This window comes from Adiantum capillus-veneris, chromosome 17, assembly GCF_014529385.1.
Source record: "Adiantum capillus-veneris isolate H3 chromosome 17, ASM1452938v2, whole genome shotgun sequence".
NCBI classification, from domain to species: Eukaryota; Viridiplantae; Streptophyta; class Polypodiopsida; order Polypodiales; family Pteridaceae; genus Adiantum; species Adiantum capillus-veneris.
Window position 1 is genome coordinate 16,593,346 of NC_140947.1, and position 17,949 is coordinate 16,611,294.

General features: G+C 42.5%; 1 protein-coding gene across 1 annotated transcript in view; it reads left to right on the plus strand.

Moving 5' to 3' along the window:
- The window catches only part of LOC147436857 (zinc transporter), a 112,359-nt gene extending 104,890 nt beyond the window's left edge, over positions 1 to 7,469 (plus strand). The window contains exons 8-11 of the mRNA XM_086486252.1: positions 5,224 to 5,336; positions 6,564 to 6,694; positions 6,806 to 6,926; positions 7,006 to 7,469. Of these exons, the coding sequence (XP_086342378.1) occupies positions 5,224 to 5,336; positions 6,564 to 6,694; positions 6,806 to 6,926; positions 7,006 to 7,060 (420 nt within the window). The 3' untranslated portion in view covers positions 7,061 to 7,469. The remainder of the gene's footprint in view (positions 1 to 5,223; positions 5,337 to 6,563; positions 6,695 to 6,805; positions 6,927 to 7,005) is intronic.
- Positions 7,470 to 17,949: the final 10,480 nt, after the last annotated feature.

Consider the following 17,949-nt stretch of genomic DNA (forward strand, 5'->3'; position numbering starts at 1 on the left):
GCGCTCCCTATTTGGAGCGATGAGCTACTGGATGCTGAGTTTGCAGACGACTCAGTTTTGTACTTTGAGGGCCAGGAGGCCAACCTGCACAGGTGTGAGCAGGCTCTAAAGACGTTTTGTTTTGCATCAGGCGCACTGATCAATTGGAGGGGTTGGTAGTGCTCCTACGCCTGATTGGTTGCCAGGTGAGGGTTTTAGATGGATTCCCCCAAGGACTGCAGTTCGCCACTTGGACTGTCAGGTTGGCTTGGACTTGTCTCCTGAGCAACAGATTGATCCCTGAGCAACAGATTGATCCCTGAGCAACAGGAGGAAGTTGTTTCAGTGGAGTTCGGTACGAGTTTGTTTGGCAGGCAGAGTTGTAGTGGCCAACCATGTGTTGTTGGCTACTATGTGGTACTTACATCTTGTTGGTTCTTTTTAAGCTCCTACATCAGCCAGGTAGAGAGGCTGATCAGGAACTTTCTTTGGTCAGGGCGCGACACTCAGCTACCCCGGGCCAAAGTAGCCTGGTAGGTCATCACTCTACCATGTTCTAAGGGGGGGTCGGGGATCATAGACCGAGCACAACAGAGCATAACCCTTCTTGGGAAGTTTGTTGTCAGAGGACTTCTTCTAGGGGAGGAGCCCTGGAAGGAGTTTTTGCTTCAGCGGCTTAGAGCTCGAGTGCCTCATGCAAGAGGCCCTTGGAGACCCTCCATCAAATGGATCTTTACAGAGATGCGCAGAGTTGGTCTGAATAGGAGATTGGAGGATCGTTTTGCTGCGAGTCTGCTTCTCTCTTGGGAGCAGCTGCGGAGAGGCCTGGAGTAGCATTGGCCCACTTGCACGGAGGAGCGCTTGAGACAGCCCCTTGTTTGAAACCCCATAGTCAGCACTCAGAGAGGCCACTTGGCTGGTAGTAGCCCTCTTGTTTCTTGGGGTCCCATGGCAGAGGGTCCAGCACGCACACTAGGCGACTGGCTTCGGTTCTCAGGTTTGCCAGAGGAGTTACAGAGCATCCAGCTGCATGGCATGAGAGGGGTGTGGTGCCCATGTGTCAGGACATCACAGAGGCTGTACCAGTTGAGTGGCTCACACCTCTAGAGACAGCAGCTCCCAAATGGATGGGGGCCTTCACGCGATTGGAGGTCCTTATCGAAGTTCGAGCTTGCTCAGAGACTGTACTCTCCATGTTCTTGGAGATCGAGGGCAAGGGTCGACTACACAGAGTCTCAATAGAGGCTCCACAGGTTGCAGAGTGTTGTTTTCAGAGGATCTTGACATCTGCGGGAGGACTTGTGTCATCGATCTTGACCCTGCAGCTCTGGAGACGGGCCATTGGAGGCTTTGGGCTTAGGAGAGCTGCCCACTGGCACGAGTGCAATGGGATCTTGGAGAGTGGTTTTGGAGGGACCATTTCTCTTCGACTTACCATCCAAGGGTCCCTTTCTTTTAGTACACTGTTCGACTGGGACATCACATACTGGCAGCACGGAGAGAGGCTCGTCCTGCTACAACATTTCATTGGCAGGAGGAGGGTCTCATAGCTGAGTTCTTGTCAGCCTTTTGGGCAAGGTTGTGGGACTCCAGACAGCCGCGGTGAGTCACTTTGTTCCAGTGGCTAGTTGCACATAGAGCTACAGCAATGGGGAGCTGGCTAGTACATATTGGCCTTTCGGCAGCATGCACAGCTTGTGACCATCCTTTGGAGAGTCAGTGTCATCGTTTGTGGGACTGTCCCATAGCACAGAAGGTTTGGCTTCGGGTCCTTTGGCTGATGCGAGCTCTTTTCACAGCACGGCAGTACACTTGGGGGCAGCTGCTTGGTCTACACTTACGGGCACTGCACTATAGTTTGAGATATCCTCCACTTGGAGGATGATAGTAATACAGACCTACAATGTAGCCTGCTACAGAGCTTACCCCACAGGAGTGGTGCAGTGAGAGAGAGGTGTGTTGGGAGCTCATCTGTGGCTTGACAATCTGGTTCATTTGGCAGGCCCGTTGCTTCCGCATCTTCGAGGCTTGCCTTGTGCCACCAACGGAGATTGTTCGATATTTTTGGCTGGAGTTAATCCATACTCTCAGGGGACAGTTCTGGAGACTTCAAGGCAGCTCTGACCGCATGCGGGAGCGCAGAGAGGCGTTCCTTCGACTCTGGCGCCTTGGGCCTTTCTTCACCATGGTCCGTGAGCCCAGATGGCACTACTGTCCACCTGTGTGGCTTTTCCCTCCTCCCATCTCTTGATTTAGCCCTCATTGTACATATGTTGTTTTTTCATTGGGAGAGTCTCCCCTTATGGTTGATGTAGCCCTCTCTAGTAGAGGTGGTTGTAGCCCTATGGGCAGTTTTGTTAACTAATAGAAGGATCTTTTTCTCGGGGGGGGGGGGGATGTAGTAGTGTATGGCCTGGTATAAAGAGGCCCATTTCTCAACGAAAGTTCATCCAAGTTTGTGTACATGAGGTGCAATGCTTCTTGTGAACTTGTGATCACTGGCACTTCAAGATTGTGTTTATGAGTCCAAGCTAATCCATCTTGGAACCCAATTCGCTTGAGTCACATCTCTCTCTCTCTCTCTCTCTCTCTCTCTCTCTCTCTCTCTCTCTCTGTGCACATACTTGATCGTGGCAAGGTGTTAAGCACCATTCCCACATTAATGAATGCCAAAAAAGGTGTTTTCACCGGTTCCTTACACTAACATCCTCCAAATCTAGCCGGTGTCCATCAAGGTGACCCTCCAAACTAGCCGTGTATTTTCAATCTACACTAATGGTTGTTTTCTTGTGAACACTGACGCTCACTGTAGAGTTTAGACACTGCTTATGCGAGTTGCCAAGTAAGACCACCTCATGGAGCAGAAACTCGCCATCGTCACCACCTTTAATGGGGATAAATTTTCACATGGTAGAGCAAAACAATGTACTTGCTAATGCGCAAGGGTTTATGGCATTTAATAGAGCTTAATAATGAAGCATGGAGCTCAACAACAATCGCATTTAATCAAAAGGTCCTCGGTCTAGTCGCCCAATCATTAGGAGATGATGTCATCTCATACATTGCTGGGATCATGGACGCAAAGGAGGCTTGGGACACTCTCAACCGAGAATTTGGCACCGCATCAAAGAGCTCAAAGACCAACTTATTAATGCAGTTTACAAATTGAAGAAGAAGGATGACGAGTCGCTTGTGGCTCACTTTAACAAGTTTAAAGCATTCAAGGAAAGTGCAAAGATTGTATCTTTGAGGGGGGTGTTGAAGGTTATAGAAAAGTTGTTGGAAGGTGAAGGGGCTCAAAACCCATATGCAATGCAGTAGTGTATGGCCTGGTATAAAGAGGCCCATTTCTCAATGAAAGTTCAACCAAGTTTGTGTACAAGAGGTGCAATGCTTCTTATGAACTTGTAATCACTTGCACTTAACTCAAGATCGTGTTGATGAGTCCAAGCTAATTCATCTTGGAACCTAATTCGCTTGAGTCACATATTTTGTTCACACTCTCTCTCACTTATGCCATCACCCACCCTAGTTCACCTATAGCCATAGTATTTAACGAACACGAGAGAGAGAGAGAGAGAGAGAGAGAGAGAGAGAGAGAGAGAGAGAGAGAGAGAGAGAGAGAGGATGCTTTATATTAGTCAGATAAACACCATTGGACTTTATATCAGTCAGATAAACAACACTGGATTCAATGGTTTTTGCTACATCGCTTGAGGTGTCACGTGCACATCTAACCCTATGTGCATGTGGACAAGCTATCCCTCTTCTAGGGTTCAGGTTAGCCTAGGAAGTGTTTTGACACCTTTATGAGTTTGTGCGCAGGCGGTGCATGTCCAGGCACTTAGAATAGTTGTATCCATCATGAGCATTTTCCAGAGCATAGAACCCTTTTTTCCAAAGTACTCATTTTTCACTTATTTATTAATAAGTGACTTTTGTTGAAAAGGTAGGTAGGGAAAATTGCTAAAGTTCTATAAAAGAAACCCATTGGGCACTCAGTAGAAGCAGAAGAAGCAGGGACACAAGGAGGCACGCACCCAACAGTCAGGCAACACCTCAGCAGGAGCCCTAGAGTTTTCTCAAGAAGAAGAAGATCAGCGTTTTCAGCCACTATACTCGGCGTTTTCAGTTTCAGCCTTAGCCTGCGAGAACCCGCTCCCACCCGGTTGCAGATCCTCGTCAGATTCCCCATCTAGAACCAGATCAGCCTAGCGCTTTTAGAAATTAGCAGATCAGCCTAGCGTTTCCAGATTTCAGCCAGATCAGCCAGCATTTTTGCTTTTCAGCCCTTGCACGACACGGCAGTTGGAGATTAGCGTTGCATTACGGCCACAGTAGCAGATCCATAGCAGAGCATCTAACGTTTCCAGTTTTCAGCCTTGACGCCGTCGTCATCGACACCATCGTCGTTGTCGACATCGTCATCGTCATCGTCATCGTAATCCCTATCTTGACGACACCTTCGTCATCGTCATCGAAAATCCCGGACTTGACGACGACACCTTCGTCGCCATCGTCGTTGATCCCGGACTTGACGACGACACCATCGTCGTCATCGGCATAATCTCCATCGTCGGCGACATTGTCATCATCAAGTTCACAGCATCTAGACCATTGTACCAGATTTGTGCAATCTATAGCATAGACCTCTCTCGCCATAGAGAGGGGGGCCCTTGGAGGGGGGTTTGAGAACCGTCTGGTGTCGTATCTTTCTCTCTCTCTCACTCTCTCTCATATTCTTAGCACTCTCATTCACAGTAGCATTCACTTTGTTTGTGATCATTGCACTTGCACTCTCTCTCTAAGAAGAACGGAAGGCTCTCCCTTTCGTAAGTAAAAGGAACCCTTGAGCACAGTTTGGAGCACTCATCCATGATCCTCAGCACTATCAACAATTCACTTCCGTTGCACCTTACATGAGGTGGACAGAGCTTTGGGCAGATTTGTGTAGGTTTGATCACTACCTAGATAGCTACACTTCACCACCTGGTTAAATTATCTTTACCCTCAGATGTTTCCTGTAGTTTGTTATGGGATTTCCCCCCATATTCTCATTCTACATTCATCAGGGTTTTTCCCATATTTCTTGTACATGGACCGATTTTCTGAAATGCTAAGGGTCAAAGCCCCACTTTCAATGCGCGCGCGCGCGCGCGAGCGAGAGAGAGAGAGAGAGAGAGAGAGAGAGAGAGAGAGAGAGAGAGAGAGAGAGAGAGAGAGAGAGATTTTGTTTAAATGCAGAAACCAGCTGAGGCCAAAGTACAAACTCATAACATACCAATATGGACTTTCATACTTAACACATTGTTTGGGATTATTCTGCTCTACTACGTGGATGTAATCGCTGAGGAGAGGTATGTTTAAACTTTCTTCCAACCGTTTCCGTCTGTTTCTATAGTAAGACTGTTCAGAATTGACAAAACCTTTTGATTATGCTTGTGCAAAGAAAACAGTGGTAATGTTTTGATGCTTTCTTTAATAATTATTATGAATCTTCGAAGGGTGCACACCTGCTGCTAAAATGAGATTTATATTTTGGTTTTGAAACTTAGTCTTTTCCAATCTGTCTACGATTACAATTGTAACATGTGGCAATTCACTATTGCTCAGTCACTTTTTGGAAGTTACTCTTTTGTTGCTCTTGCTTTTATTTTTGAAAGCTGAATGGCTATTGCTGGACATGAATCAGTAAATGTATCAACCTTCATGGTATGTGAACTACCCTTTTCAACTGTAGAGGCTGTTAATCATGGCCACAATTAGTGCTGTTCAGCTTGGGCTTGAAGAGTGTGCTAGTTTTCCATGAAGTTGAAGAAATGACTTTACATTGTTCACCATGCAAAAGCAAGTTCTAAGACTGATAGAAATGTTGAAAGGAGGAATTTGTTTTAGTAGTCATCACAGCCATTTGACATATTTCTATGCTCTAGCCAAGGTGTACACTTCATAGTCACTTGGTTGTGGTTGTGTATTCACATGTTCTAGGTATGCTTGCATCCCCCTTTGCTGCTCTTAGCATGTAACCAATCAGTGGTTTTCACGGGAGATGCCTCAGCAAATTTCTTGCCCAATAGCATGCGGCCCTCTTGCACATTGACTTGGTTTTATTTAAAAGGGGATATGACCTTGAATGGAGGCCTATTCTTGAGTGTGTTCTCTTAACCAACAAACACCAAGACAACACCAATCAAATGAGTGATGTCTGGGCTCAAGGAACGTATGCTTACGTCTTCGGCTGTATTTGCGTCTAGCAAAGAACGTTATACTTGGCTGATCAGTGCATGGATTCTTAATGTACGGGTCAAACTTGTTAACAAGGTCCTTATTGCATTAATGGCAGTCTTTTTGAGAACTCTTTCATGAAAACAGCAAGCAGCATCTAGGCATTGATGTATTTAAAACTGTTTCAAAGTGCCATTCTTCCAAATAATGAGGAGGAAAAATTGGGAGAATGGACTCCCTTTTTCCCCCCCCCCTTGCATGTGTGATTTATAATTTGGTAAATCTCCTTGGCTGGAAACAACCGAAGGTCTTGCGTTCTGATATGTAGCCTAAGCCAGGTTTATTGCCCTTAATTGCAGATTGCACATTTCTGTTGCTTCGCCGAAACATCTTCTGGTGACGAGTGGTTGCATAAGCATACTGGAGCTTATCTATGGAATGGATTTTTCGTTTCTTGGCTTTCTTATCTGTGCCTCCTTGCTTGGACTAGGTACATCAAGCCTGTTCTGTTTCACAACATGTGATGGCATGCTGAGACACACATACATACATGCCATTCATTATAATGCGAAAAGTAACCTTTTGGCTTCATCTTAATCAGGAATCTTTGAGGCAACACCATTGGAAAGAGGCCAGAGGGAATCTACACAGCTGCCATTGCAGGCTGACAACTTTGATGCATTGCCGAACTCTCTCATGATGTCTCCTATCAGTGATGCAAGGTAATTATACTAGTAAACTCTCTGCTTGTAATAGCTTAAAGTTGTAATAACTTGTAAGCACTTTACTTCATGGTGGCAGGCAGAAGGGCAATGATAGAGTGTGTAACATTATCAACTGTGTGAGAACACAGTGAGAATGGTGCGGCGAGAATGTAGTAGTGTCAGGACTTGGTTGAGCTCGTCTAGATCCGTGCGATTACTCGGTCCAGCTTCAGGATCGTTTGCACCTTGTATACATGATTTAACTTTGGATGTCTTCCAAGAGCTTGTTTTGTTCTTCTCGAGTAAAAGCTCCGTTGCAATCATATTGGCTGCCTAAGTTTAGCGCGGTGGAGGTGAATATGCTCTTGGTATGCTCCAAAGACTTGCAGGGTGAAAGTTGATTGCCACCCTTTATAGCCACACTAGGCATTCAGGATCAGCTATTTTCATAGCTCACTTTCCAAATCATTTGCTGTTATTATACAGAATGACTACATGTTAACGCATATGTTCATGGTGTTAACATGCCACGTAAAAGAAATGCAGTAGAAGATGGGTGTCCATGAGTTCTTTGTAATTCATAGATATAAGTGGGTCTCCCTTTTAAAAAAACATGGGCTTGGTTCCCGTCTGTATTACAAAAAACACAAACAAACTACAAACCATAGGGAAAAACACAAATGAAGTAATAGACAAGGGAAGCCAAAAATAAAAGAATAGGCATAAAACGATCTCACAAACATAAATTCTCATTACAAAAACACATGCCTACAATGAGAAGACTCTAGAGGTAGGTAGTAATAAACAATGCCAAAGAAAAACTGACCAGGCTAGAAATTTTCGCAAATGAAGAAATGAATGCATGCCGAGTCTCACAAATGTGCTGCAAATACCAAGGACTAAAATATCCTCTATTAAGATTAGGAACTAATTGATTGAGCCAACCATATTCACTGAGGGTATTCACGGGCTTATTTATAAACTCTTTAGATGTATTATCACATGGACTTGAATGTTAGTTTCTTCTAATTGAGAGATTGGTTGAGGAAGTAAGCTGAGAGATTCATCCAATAGTGGGACTATAGAGAAGTTATTGTATATATTTAGTGGAATGCGTAGAGAGGCTTGCCTAATGGAAATCCTAAACGCAAATGACAATTCGGGGCACCAGCAAAGTCTCACCATAATGCAAACAAAAGTTTATTTAGATTGAAGTGAGTACATCCATCGCTTTATATAGGAGACGAGTCAGCATGTTTCCTAACATAATCATTAGCTGCCAGAGCATTGTTTAGGGAAACTTGACTTCTCTTCTTAGGAATGACCCTTGACCTTGGGGGAATGTAAAAAATGGTGTTTGGCCTTCCCACGCGACTCATGGACAGTAGTATACATGGGTATGCCATGGATACATCTAGCCACCAAGAGAGTGTGCACAAGATGCGTAGGCCACAACACCGAGCGCCCGCTCGCCTGCTTGTTCGAAAAACTCAAAAAAAAAATGTGCTCTCTCTCTCTGTCTCTCTCTCCCCGCCCGCTTCACCCCACTATCAATTATGTACATCTTACACCCACGATGGAGCTAGCTATCAAGTATGTTCACCATCTTACACCCACAATGGAGCTAGCTAGATTATGTGTATCATGCTTATTTACTCGATGCATATAATTTACATTGTGAGTCTCTAATCAAAGAGCTGTATCCTCTTGTACAATACATTACCATCTGCCAACCATGGTATACTTTAGTTGATTACCTCCTCCAATTTTAGCTATTGTTTTGTCATAAGCTCTCCTTTTTTGTCTCCTCGTAGGCCAATTTTTCCCTCTAGAAGATGTTCAGAAATATCTCTCTCTCTCTCTCTCTCTCTCTCTCTCTCTCTCACACACACACACACACACACACACACACTTTGTCACTATACTTGGCTTGACCTAATGACCTACTATGTTGGTTACAATGTCTCATGGGTGATTACCTGACCTTAATGGGAGTCTCTGGTGTTAGCTACGAGTTGTTGAATATTTTGTCTTGTAAGTGATTACCAGGTGTCAGTAGCTAGGAGACGAGTTAAACCTAGGTCCAACATGTTTCCTAAATCAGTAGCTGCAAGAGCATTGTTGAGGGAAACTTGAGTTCTCTTCTTAGGAATGACTCTTGACCTTTGGGGAATGTAAAAGATGGTGTTTGGCCTTCCCACACGACTCATGGACAATTAGTATACATGGGTATGCCATCGATACATCTATCCACCAAAGAGAGTGTGCACAAGATGCGTAGGCCACAACACAGAGCCCCCCCCCCCCCCCCCCCCCCCCCTCTTGTGGCCCGCCCACTCGGCCGCCTGCTCGAAAAACTCAAAAAATACGTGCTCTCTCTCTCTCTCTCTCTCTCTCTCTCTCTCTCTCTCCGCCCGCTTCACCCCAATAATCAATTATGTACACCATCTTACACCCACGATGGAGCTAGCTATCACTTATGTTCACCATCTTACACCCACAATGGAGCTAGCTAGATTATGCGTGTCATGCTTATTTACTCAATGCATATATTTACATTGTGAGTCTCTAATCAAAGAGTTGTATCCTCTCGTACACTACATTACCATCTCCCAACCATTGTATACTTTAGTTGATTACCTCCTCCAATTTTAGCTATTGTATTGTTGTAAGCTCTCCTTTTTCATCTCCTCGTCGGCCAATCTTTCCCACTAGAAGATGTTGAGAAATCTCTCTCTCTCTCTCTCTCTCTCTCTCTCTCTCTCTCTCTCTCTCTCACACACACACACACACACACACACACACACACACACACTGACACACACTGTCACTATACTTGGCTTGACTTAATGACCTACTCTGTTGGTTACAATGTGTCATGGGTGACCTTGAGTATTTATCTTGTACGTACCTTAATGGGAGTCTCTGGTGTTAGCTATGAGTTGTTGAATATTTTGTCTTGTAAGTGGTTACCTAGTGTTAGTAGTTAGGTTTTTTTGCAATAAATGGTAGTTTTTACCTTTATTTAATTTCCATGGGTATATATGCCTCATGCTATGCTCATTGATGCTGATGGTTGCATTGTCTTGTGGATGACTTTTAGACCTCCTATCTCTCTCCCCCCCCCCCCCCCCCCCCCCCCCTCTCTCTCTCTCTCTCTCTCTCTCTCTCTCTCTCTCTCTCTCTCTCTCTCTCTCTGTGTGTGGCAATATGCGTTGTTATCCTGCATCACTTATATCAATGATTTACTAGCTTGAAATTTCTCTATTGAGATATTCTTGTCTTAAGCCTTTATAGCTGTATCAATTGGATTTGACCATATCCGTTGGAGTGCTATCCACTTGATGCTCACACAAAAAAATCCCTAGAACTATCACCTCGCGTGGGCTTGACCCCTTCCTGTATTGTCTTGGCATAAATAGATTGCTAAGATAAATTTGCTTTATTTACTATTCAATACTAAAACCCTTGAGGTTCTAGTGGGACCTCACCCCTAAACTCGTTTTTTAATTGAGTAATTACCCCGTTACCTACTGTCTGAACCTCGTACACATCCTTTATTTGTCTCTTCTCTCGAGTTTGAAGATATCCTTGCACATTTTTCTATAGGGAGCCCTTGCCTATTGAGTAGTCGCATTGCCTCTAGTTTCCCCTTTCTCTCCCCTCCCAGTGCCATCGCGAAGGACTCCTACTATCCTAACCCTGTAGCGGCATCACTTGCAAACTTGGATTGTGGGCCGATTCTGTAAACGGATTTTGTGGGACTTATTGCTCAATTATTGTTTGATGGTCTTCTACTTGCAACTATCTAGCACTATGTGAGGGATAATTGTTTCCCTCACTTAGATTTGCATTACGTGGTTGAGTTTGTCTAAAAGTGTGCCACGAGCCGTGGTGATACCACGTGCTCATCTATGCATTAAAACTTATTGAAAATAAGAGAAGGTGATAATAACCTCTTTGATGGTTCAACTCTTGCAACATGGTGTTGGTGGTGATGCCCGTTGCCTTACATATTCTTTTTCTCATCTCTTATTTAGTTGGCGACTATACCAACTGTTGTAATTGATCCACCATGCTAATCGATTACTGTATTTTATGTTGTAGAATTTAAGTGCCTTCTAGTTAATATTTAAAAATTATGCTGCTCAATGCTTAACAAATCGTAAATTATGAATAGGGACTTGAAACCATTGGAACACTGTATATTGGTGATTGTGGTAGGACATTTATGAGTATGATGTGGTATAAACTGTTGGAATTACTGTTGGATTTTGTTTATATTGACTATTGGATTTTGGCGAGCATTCGCAAGCGGACAAAAAATTCAGGATAGCTCATAGAGCTTAGTCTGCTTAGATTTCTGATTTGGGCTCATTTCGGACTCCGTTTCCACTACAGGCAAGTCTGCACAAGCAATTTCGTCATTTTGTGCAAAATTTTTGTCAGTGCCGTTTTTGCATAACATGTGCCTTACAGCCTTCTACGGTTTGTGCTATATAGCACGTGTTGTTCCCACTTTGTTTCTCCTCTTTTCGGGCAGTTTTCACATCAAGTGCAACATTAATCATGGCTGTCAACAACACAGATGTGTTCAAGATGTTTGTTGCTGAGGACAGATTGGATGGGGACAATTACCCTATGTGGGCTTACATGATGCAACATGTTCTTGTGTCAAAGGGCGTCTGGAATATTGTGCAGAGCATTGATGTACGTCCTAGCTCTGAGGATGTAGGCGATGTTGAGGATGTGGCAGGTCTTGCTGCAAGGATTGTTGCTATTAGAGTTGTTTTGTCTACGGCATAACAATCTCATTGGGATGTAAAGGATGCGCAGGCTCATGCATTGATTGCATTGTCTGTGAAGCGCACCATTGTTTCTCACATTCGTTCATCAAAATTTGCAAACCAGGCTTGGGATATTTTGGTTGGTCTTTATGCGAGTCGCAATGAGGCTAAAATTGCTTTGTTGCGTAAAGAGCTAGAGTTGAAGATTATGCATGAGGAAGATGCTATGGACACTTTCCTTGCTGGTGTCAAGGATATCAATGAGCAACTTATTTCTGCAGGTGAAGTCATTTCAAACAGTTCTCTTGTGCAGACTGTTCTTGATGTCTTACCAGATTCTTACTAGATTTTTGCTAGTGCTTGGAGACTTATGACCCAAGGAAATCTTGAAGTTGTCAAGTTTGATGCATTATGCACATTGCTATTGTAAGAGTCACTAACAAGATTAGGCAATGTGTAGTTGAACAGTCTTTTATTACTTCTCAAAGAAAGGGTGGTAACAGTAATGCCACCACTTCTTATGGTTCTGCTACGAGTGGCAAAAATTCTCTTCCTATTGCTTTTGCTAGTAGCAATCGTCTGGAAGTTCTGGTGACAAGGGCAAAAAGAAGATGCGTTGCCATTATTGTAAAGCTAATGATCACTTGATCAAGCAATGTCCTAAGTTGAAGGCCAAAGAGGCTAAGAAGAAAGAGGGTGATTCCACTGCAAATGCTGGTTCCATTACAAATGCAGCCATTGTTGAGTCTTCTGTGAAAGGAGACTGTGATGTGATGTTGATGTTGATGCAGAATGGGCTTTTAGTGTAGAGTGCACTTACAATCCTGCTGTCCATGATGCATGCATGTCAGTTGCTGCAGATTCACATGTGTGGTATTCAGTCACTTGTCCCAACAATGCCTCTTATCCGGTTCAGGGGGTTGGAAAGATTGTGCTTTCTGCTACAAATGGTAGTTCTTTCACACTTGTTGATGCACTTTATGTACCTGGGATCAAGAAGAATCTTTTTTCTGTATCTACACTTGCTAGAGTTGGACTTGTAGTCAAATTTGTGGATGACAGATGTACAGTTCATGATCTCAGTTTTGGTGATGAAATTGTTGCATCTGGGCTTTTGTGCCGTGGGCTGTATAAGCTCACTTTGTATGACAAGTGTGGACAAAATTTTGCAAATGCAGTGGAAAATTCAAGGGCTATTTCAGATGCAAAACTTTGGCTTGCACGTTTTGGTCATCTGAATTTTTCCAGTTTGCTGCGTTTGCAGAAATCTGATATGGTTGCTTCTTTGCCGCCTCTTGAAGCACCTGTCAAAAATGTTTGTAAAGGCTATATTTTGGGTAAGATGCAACATTCAAATTTTCCAAAGGATGGTTCAGTTAGGGCCACATGCAGGTTGTAGCTTGTGCATAGTGATGTTTGTGGGCCCATGCAAACTCCGTCCTTGGGAAATTACCTTTACTTTGTGACTTTCATTGATGATTACTCCAGGCATGCATGGGTATTTCCTCTTAAAGCCAAGTCCGAAGTTTTTATGTGCTTCAAACAATTTCTGGCTATGGCTGAAAATGTCTCGAAATATACTATGAGCACCCTCCGTTCCGATCGAGGGTGGGAATATATGTCTCGTAAATTTAATGCATTTCTGGCTAGTCATGGGATAAAACACCAATGTACAGTGCCTTATACACCTCAGCAAAATGGTGTTGTTGAGAGGAAAAACAGGTCACTTATGAAAATGGCACGATGTATGGTCAAAAGTCAAGCTTTACCGCATTCTTTTTGGCTTGAGGCCATACATGTTTTTGGCTGTTTGGCATATGCTTTGGTGCCACAAACACAGCGCAGAAAATTGGATGATAAGGCTGTCAAATGTATTTTTGTTGGTTAGAGTGTTGAAAGCAAAGGTTAAAGGTTGTATCATCCGCAAACAAAGCTATTATGGTTTCACGGGATGTAGTGTTTGTGGAAGATTCTGTTCAGCCCTTGCTGACATGTACTAAAGACAGTAATGTAAGCTCACATGACATTTATGACACTTTGTTGCCTCTTTTCAATGGTGGAAATACGAATGTAAGTTCCAATGAGGCAAATGTACTGCCTATGAGGGTTTCTGAAAATGTTATAGATCAGCCTATTACTGATGCAAATGTACAAGATGTACTTGATGAGGAAAGGGCTATAAATGAGCAAGCTAGAGGTATGCCAAAATGGCTGGTGCATACATTGCGTGATAGTAAATTGGATGCACCTTTGTCTAGTCGTACTCGTCCAGGCTCTAGCCATGCATCTCATGCATCAAATTATTATGCTTTGAGTGTGTCTAGATTACATGATGTTGAGGAACCTCTGTCTTTTGATAAAGCAGAGAATTCACAAAATTGGATGGCTACCATGCAATCAGAATATGATGCACTTATAGAAAATGACACATGGACTTTATGTGATTTGCCTCCTGGCAAATAGGCCATTGGTACGAAGTGGGTTTACAAGTTGAAATGAAAGCCGGATGGTGAGATCGATCGCCATAAGGCTCAACTTGTTGCAAAGGGTTATGCATAGCAAAAAGGCATAGATTATGAAGAGACTTTTGCTCCCACTTGTCGTATGACTATTGTACGTTTTCTATGTGCATTGGCAACTCATTTCGGTTGGGATGTACATCAATCATAAATTGTTACTGCTTTCTCGAATAGTGACATATTTGAGGAAGTTTATGTAACGCAGCCTCGCGGTTTTGTCAATAAAGGACAAGAGGACAAAGTGTGCAGATTTAAGAAGGCTTTGCATGGGTTGAATCTCCTCATGTTTGGTATGAGAAATCTGACACTCATTTGGTCAAACAAGGCTTTCGTAACAGTCCAACAAAAAGCACATTGTATGTAAAACATGAGGGTGATGTACTTCTCATTGTGGTTCTTTATGTTGATCATTTGTTGATCATTGGACCAAATGAGAGACATATTGTTGAATTTAAGGCTGATTTGAATGCTACTTTCAAGATAAAAGATTTGGGGCTATTGCATCATTACTTGGGTATATAGTTTAAGCAGTGTGATGGTGGTATTGCCTTGTGTCAGAAAAGTTACATAGAGACGTTGCTATGTAAGCTTGGACTTGAGGATTGCAAACCTAATGCCACTCCCATAGAAACAGGTTTGAAATTGAGTTTTCATGATGCTGGTGATCTTCCAGATGTCACTTTTTACCAAACTACTGTTGGATGCCTCATTTATGTACGCAACACGAGGCCGGATATTCAGTTTTGCAGTCTCACATGTCAGTAGATTTATGCATAGCCCAGGGTATAAGCATTGGCAGGCTGTCAAGAGGATTTTTCGCTACCTTAGTGGCACTTTACATCTTGGCTTGTTTTATCCCAAAGGGGGATCATTGCCGCCATACTTACATGCTTTTTCGGACTCAGATTGGGCTGGTTGTTTTGACACACGAGTGTCCACAAGTGGTTTTTGTTTCATGCTTGGCAGTTCATGTATATCATGGTTGAGCAAGAAGAAACCTACTGTGGCCACTTCTAGTTGTGTGGCTCAGTACAGGGCAGTCTTCACAGCTACTGTTGAGTGTGTATGGCTCAGACGCCTTATGGTTGATTTGGGTGTTGGGCAAGACACTGCCAACACTATCTACACTGATAGTCAGAGCACATTGGTAGTTGCATGGAACCAAGTTTTTCATGCTTGCACAAAGCACATTGAGGTGCATTACTACTATGTCAGGGAGAGGCTCTGAGCAGGAGAGATCAGCTTGGCTTATGTGCCAACATAGGACAACCTTGTAGATCTTTTCACAAAGGCATTGTCTCGTGAGAAGCTCAAGGCTTCCAGCAAAGCTTTGGGCTTACTCCCCTTTATGTATTGACCATGTCCTTAGGGCATGGCACTTCCCTTTACTCATGTGCTATCTCTCGTTCACCGCATCACCCCGGGGGGGATTTGTTACCATATACATGTGGTAGTGATGTGTGTGAACACACTAGGACCGTCGGGGCATTTTTTCCCTCCTTAGGAGGTTTTTTCCCCCTTGCATTGTATATACGCCCATCACTCTAGGGCTATCAATCTTTCCATTGCACACTAAATAACACACCCTCAGTTGTGTGCCTTGAGCTTCCTTCATCTTCTCCAAGCTGTGTACGTTCCCTTGCAATCCTAATTCCAACAAGTGGACATTACGGGTTGCTCAATCTTAGAGCTTTTTTTTATTTTGGAGAAGCTGTACTGGCATTAACTTTGGCTGGGATTATACTTTTGAGATTCCTAAACTCATATTGGTATAGTCGGTAAGTTTTTGGGCCATGATGGGGCTGCATCTCAAGTTTTTACCTAACTACTTGATGTTACTCACTCTGAACATAAACAAGGGTGGATAGCTTGGTACTTTGGCTTATACTGATCTTTTGACTAGTACTCGTATCCAATGCATGCTCATACAAATTAACACTATGGGTTTTTGACTTGATGCTTTGATCATTAAAAAAGTTGGAAATTGTTTAAATTACTAGTGATTTTGGTTTAGATATTATTGATAGTTGATCTTGGGAATCTAGGCTCTGATTTCTTTGCTTGATTTTGACCCTTTGCTACTAGGAATTTCGACTACTTGTCGGATTTACATTTTAGTCATTATGGGATAAGCTTTTGGTTTATTTGACACCAATCTTGAACTATTGTTGGGGTTTTTGCCGAAAGGGAAGAAACGGCTATAATAGATTCCATAATTTTGAATGTTGCTGGTCTTTTGCCTGTTACAAGTTATTCCTTCATTGAAAAATGGTGATAGGCCTTCAAGCTTATTAAATTATGCATGAGCCTTTGACAAACAAGTGTCGATGCTTAGCTTTGAATAATTTGAATTCTAGATGACTATTATACACTGACTTTTAGAAGCATGTTCTTTTGACACTTGGATCAAAAGGGGTGGTGGCCTTCTGATCATAATGAAAACATGTGGAAAATAATTCTCTATGTTTTGGGGTTAGTAAATTTCAAAAATTTACATCATATCGTGAATACTTCAATTCTCTATAAAATATTTAAGGGACCTTTTGACACTTGGATCAGAAGGGGTGGTGGCCTTCTTATCACAATGAAAACATGTGAAAAAACACTTCTTTATGTTTTGGGGTTTGTAAATTCAAAAAGAATTTTTTAATTACAATATATCTTGAATACTTCAAATTTTTATGAAATATTTAAGGGATCTTCTAACACTTGGATCAGAAAGGGTGGTGGTCTACTGATCACTATGAAAGTATATGGAAACACTCTTCTTTTGGGTTATAGACCTACTATGTGATGTGTCGTTTTCCTAAAGACTTTTGTGATATTTGATACTTTAAAAAGGATAGTACGTTTAAGTTAAAAACTTTTTAAGTAGGATATGAATAACAACTGATAGGTTCGTTGACACCTTTAATACATATTTAAGGCTAATGAATCTTTTGTTTTCTTTATATGGATGCAAGTGAGAATTCTATCTTTACTTAGGATCTTTTTGGCTTAGCTATTGTCCGGCAATGAAGAATCCAACCTCCTCTACTTTAGAACCATTTTTTTTCTATCTCGTGTATAAAAGCACTAGAATGATACTTCGTTCTTACTTTGGTGTACAAAAATGAATTTAAAACTGAGTCATTTTTGTGCTAGTAATTGCTCTTTGTCTAAAATCAACTGTCTTTTGAAATTTTATGTTCTTTTGTGTATAAGTATAAGTTTAATACAACCACACACACGTCCTCAATACAAGGTTCTCTCAAAAAGTTAGGAGACCAGGATGCTGGCTTTAGAATTATTTTTTCTATAGGCTTTGATTGACTCGCTGTTTATAATTTCTTGTTTAGGTTGATAGGTGTTAGATGGTCTTTCCTTGTCTATATATTGGATTCATGCTCACAGCTACTATAGTCTTTGACTCTGCTGATTTTAGGTTGCGGGTTAATCCAAAATTACTTACCCATGTGAAATTATTTTGATTTCAGGAACATTCTACCTGTAAACAGACTACTCTTGGATGAACACACACACACACACACACACACACACACACAAATAACCAAGCAAGAAAAAAATAGTAGAAAATACACTTTCTACTGTGTGCCTTGAGCTTTCTTCGCCTTCTCCACGTTGTGTGTGTTTTCTTGCAACCCTAATTCCAACAAATGGTATCAGAGAAGATTGTGTCCTATCGCGCTTAGTCGCCACAACAGCTCCAGCACACACTTACTCACTATCTCCGAT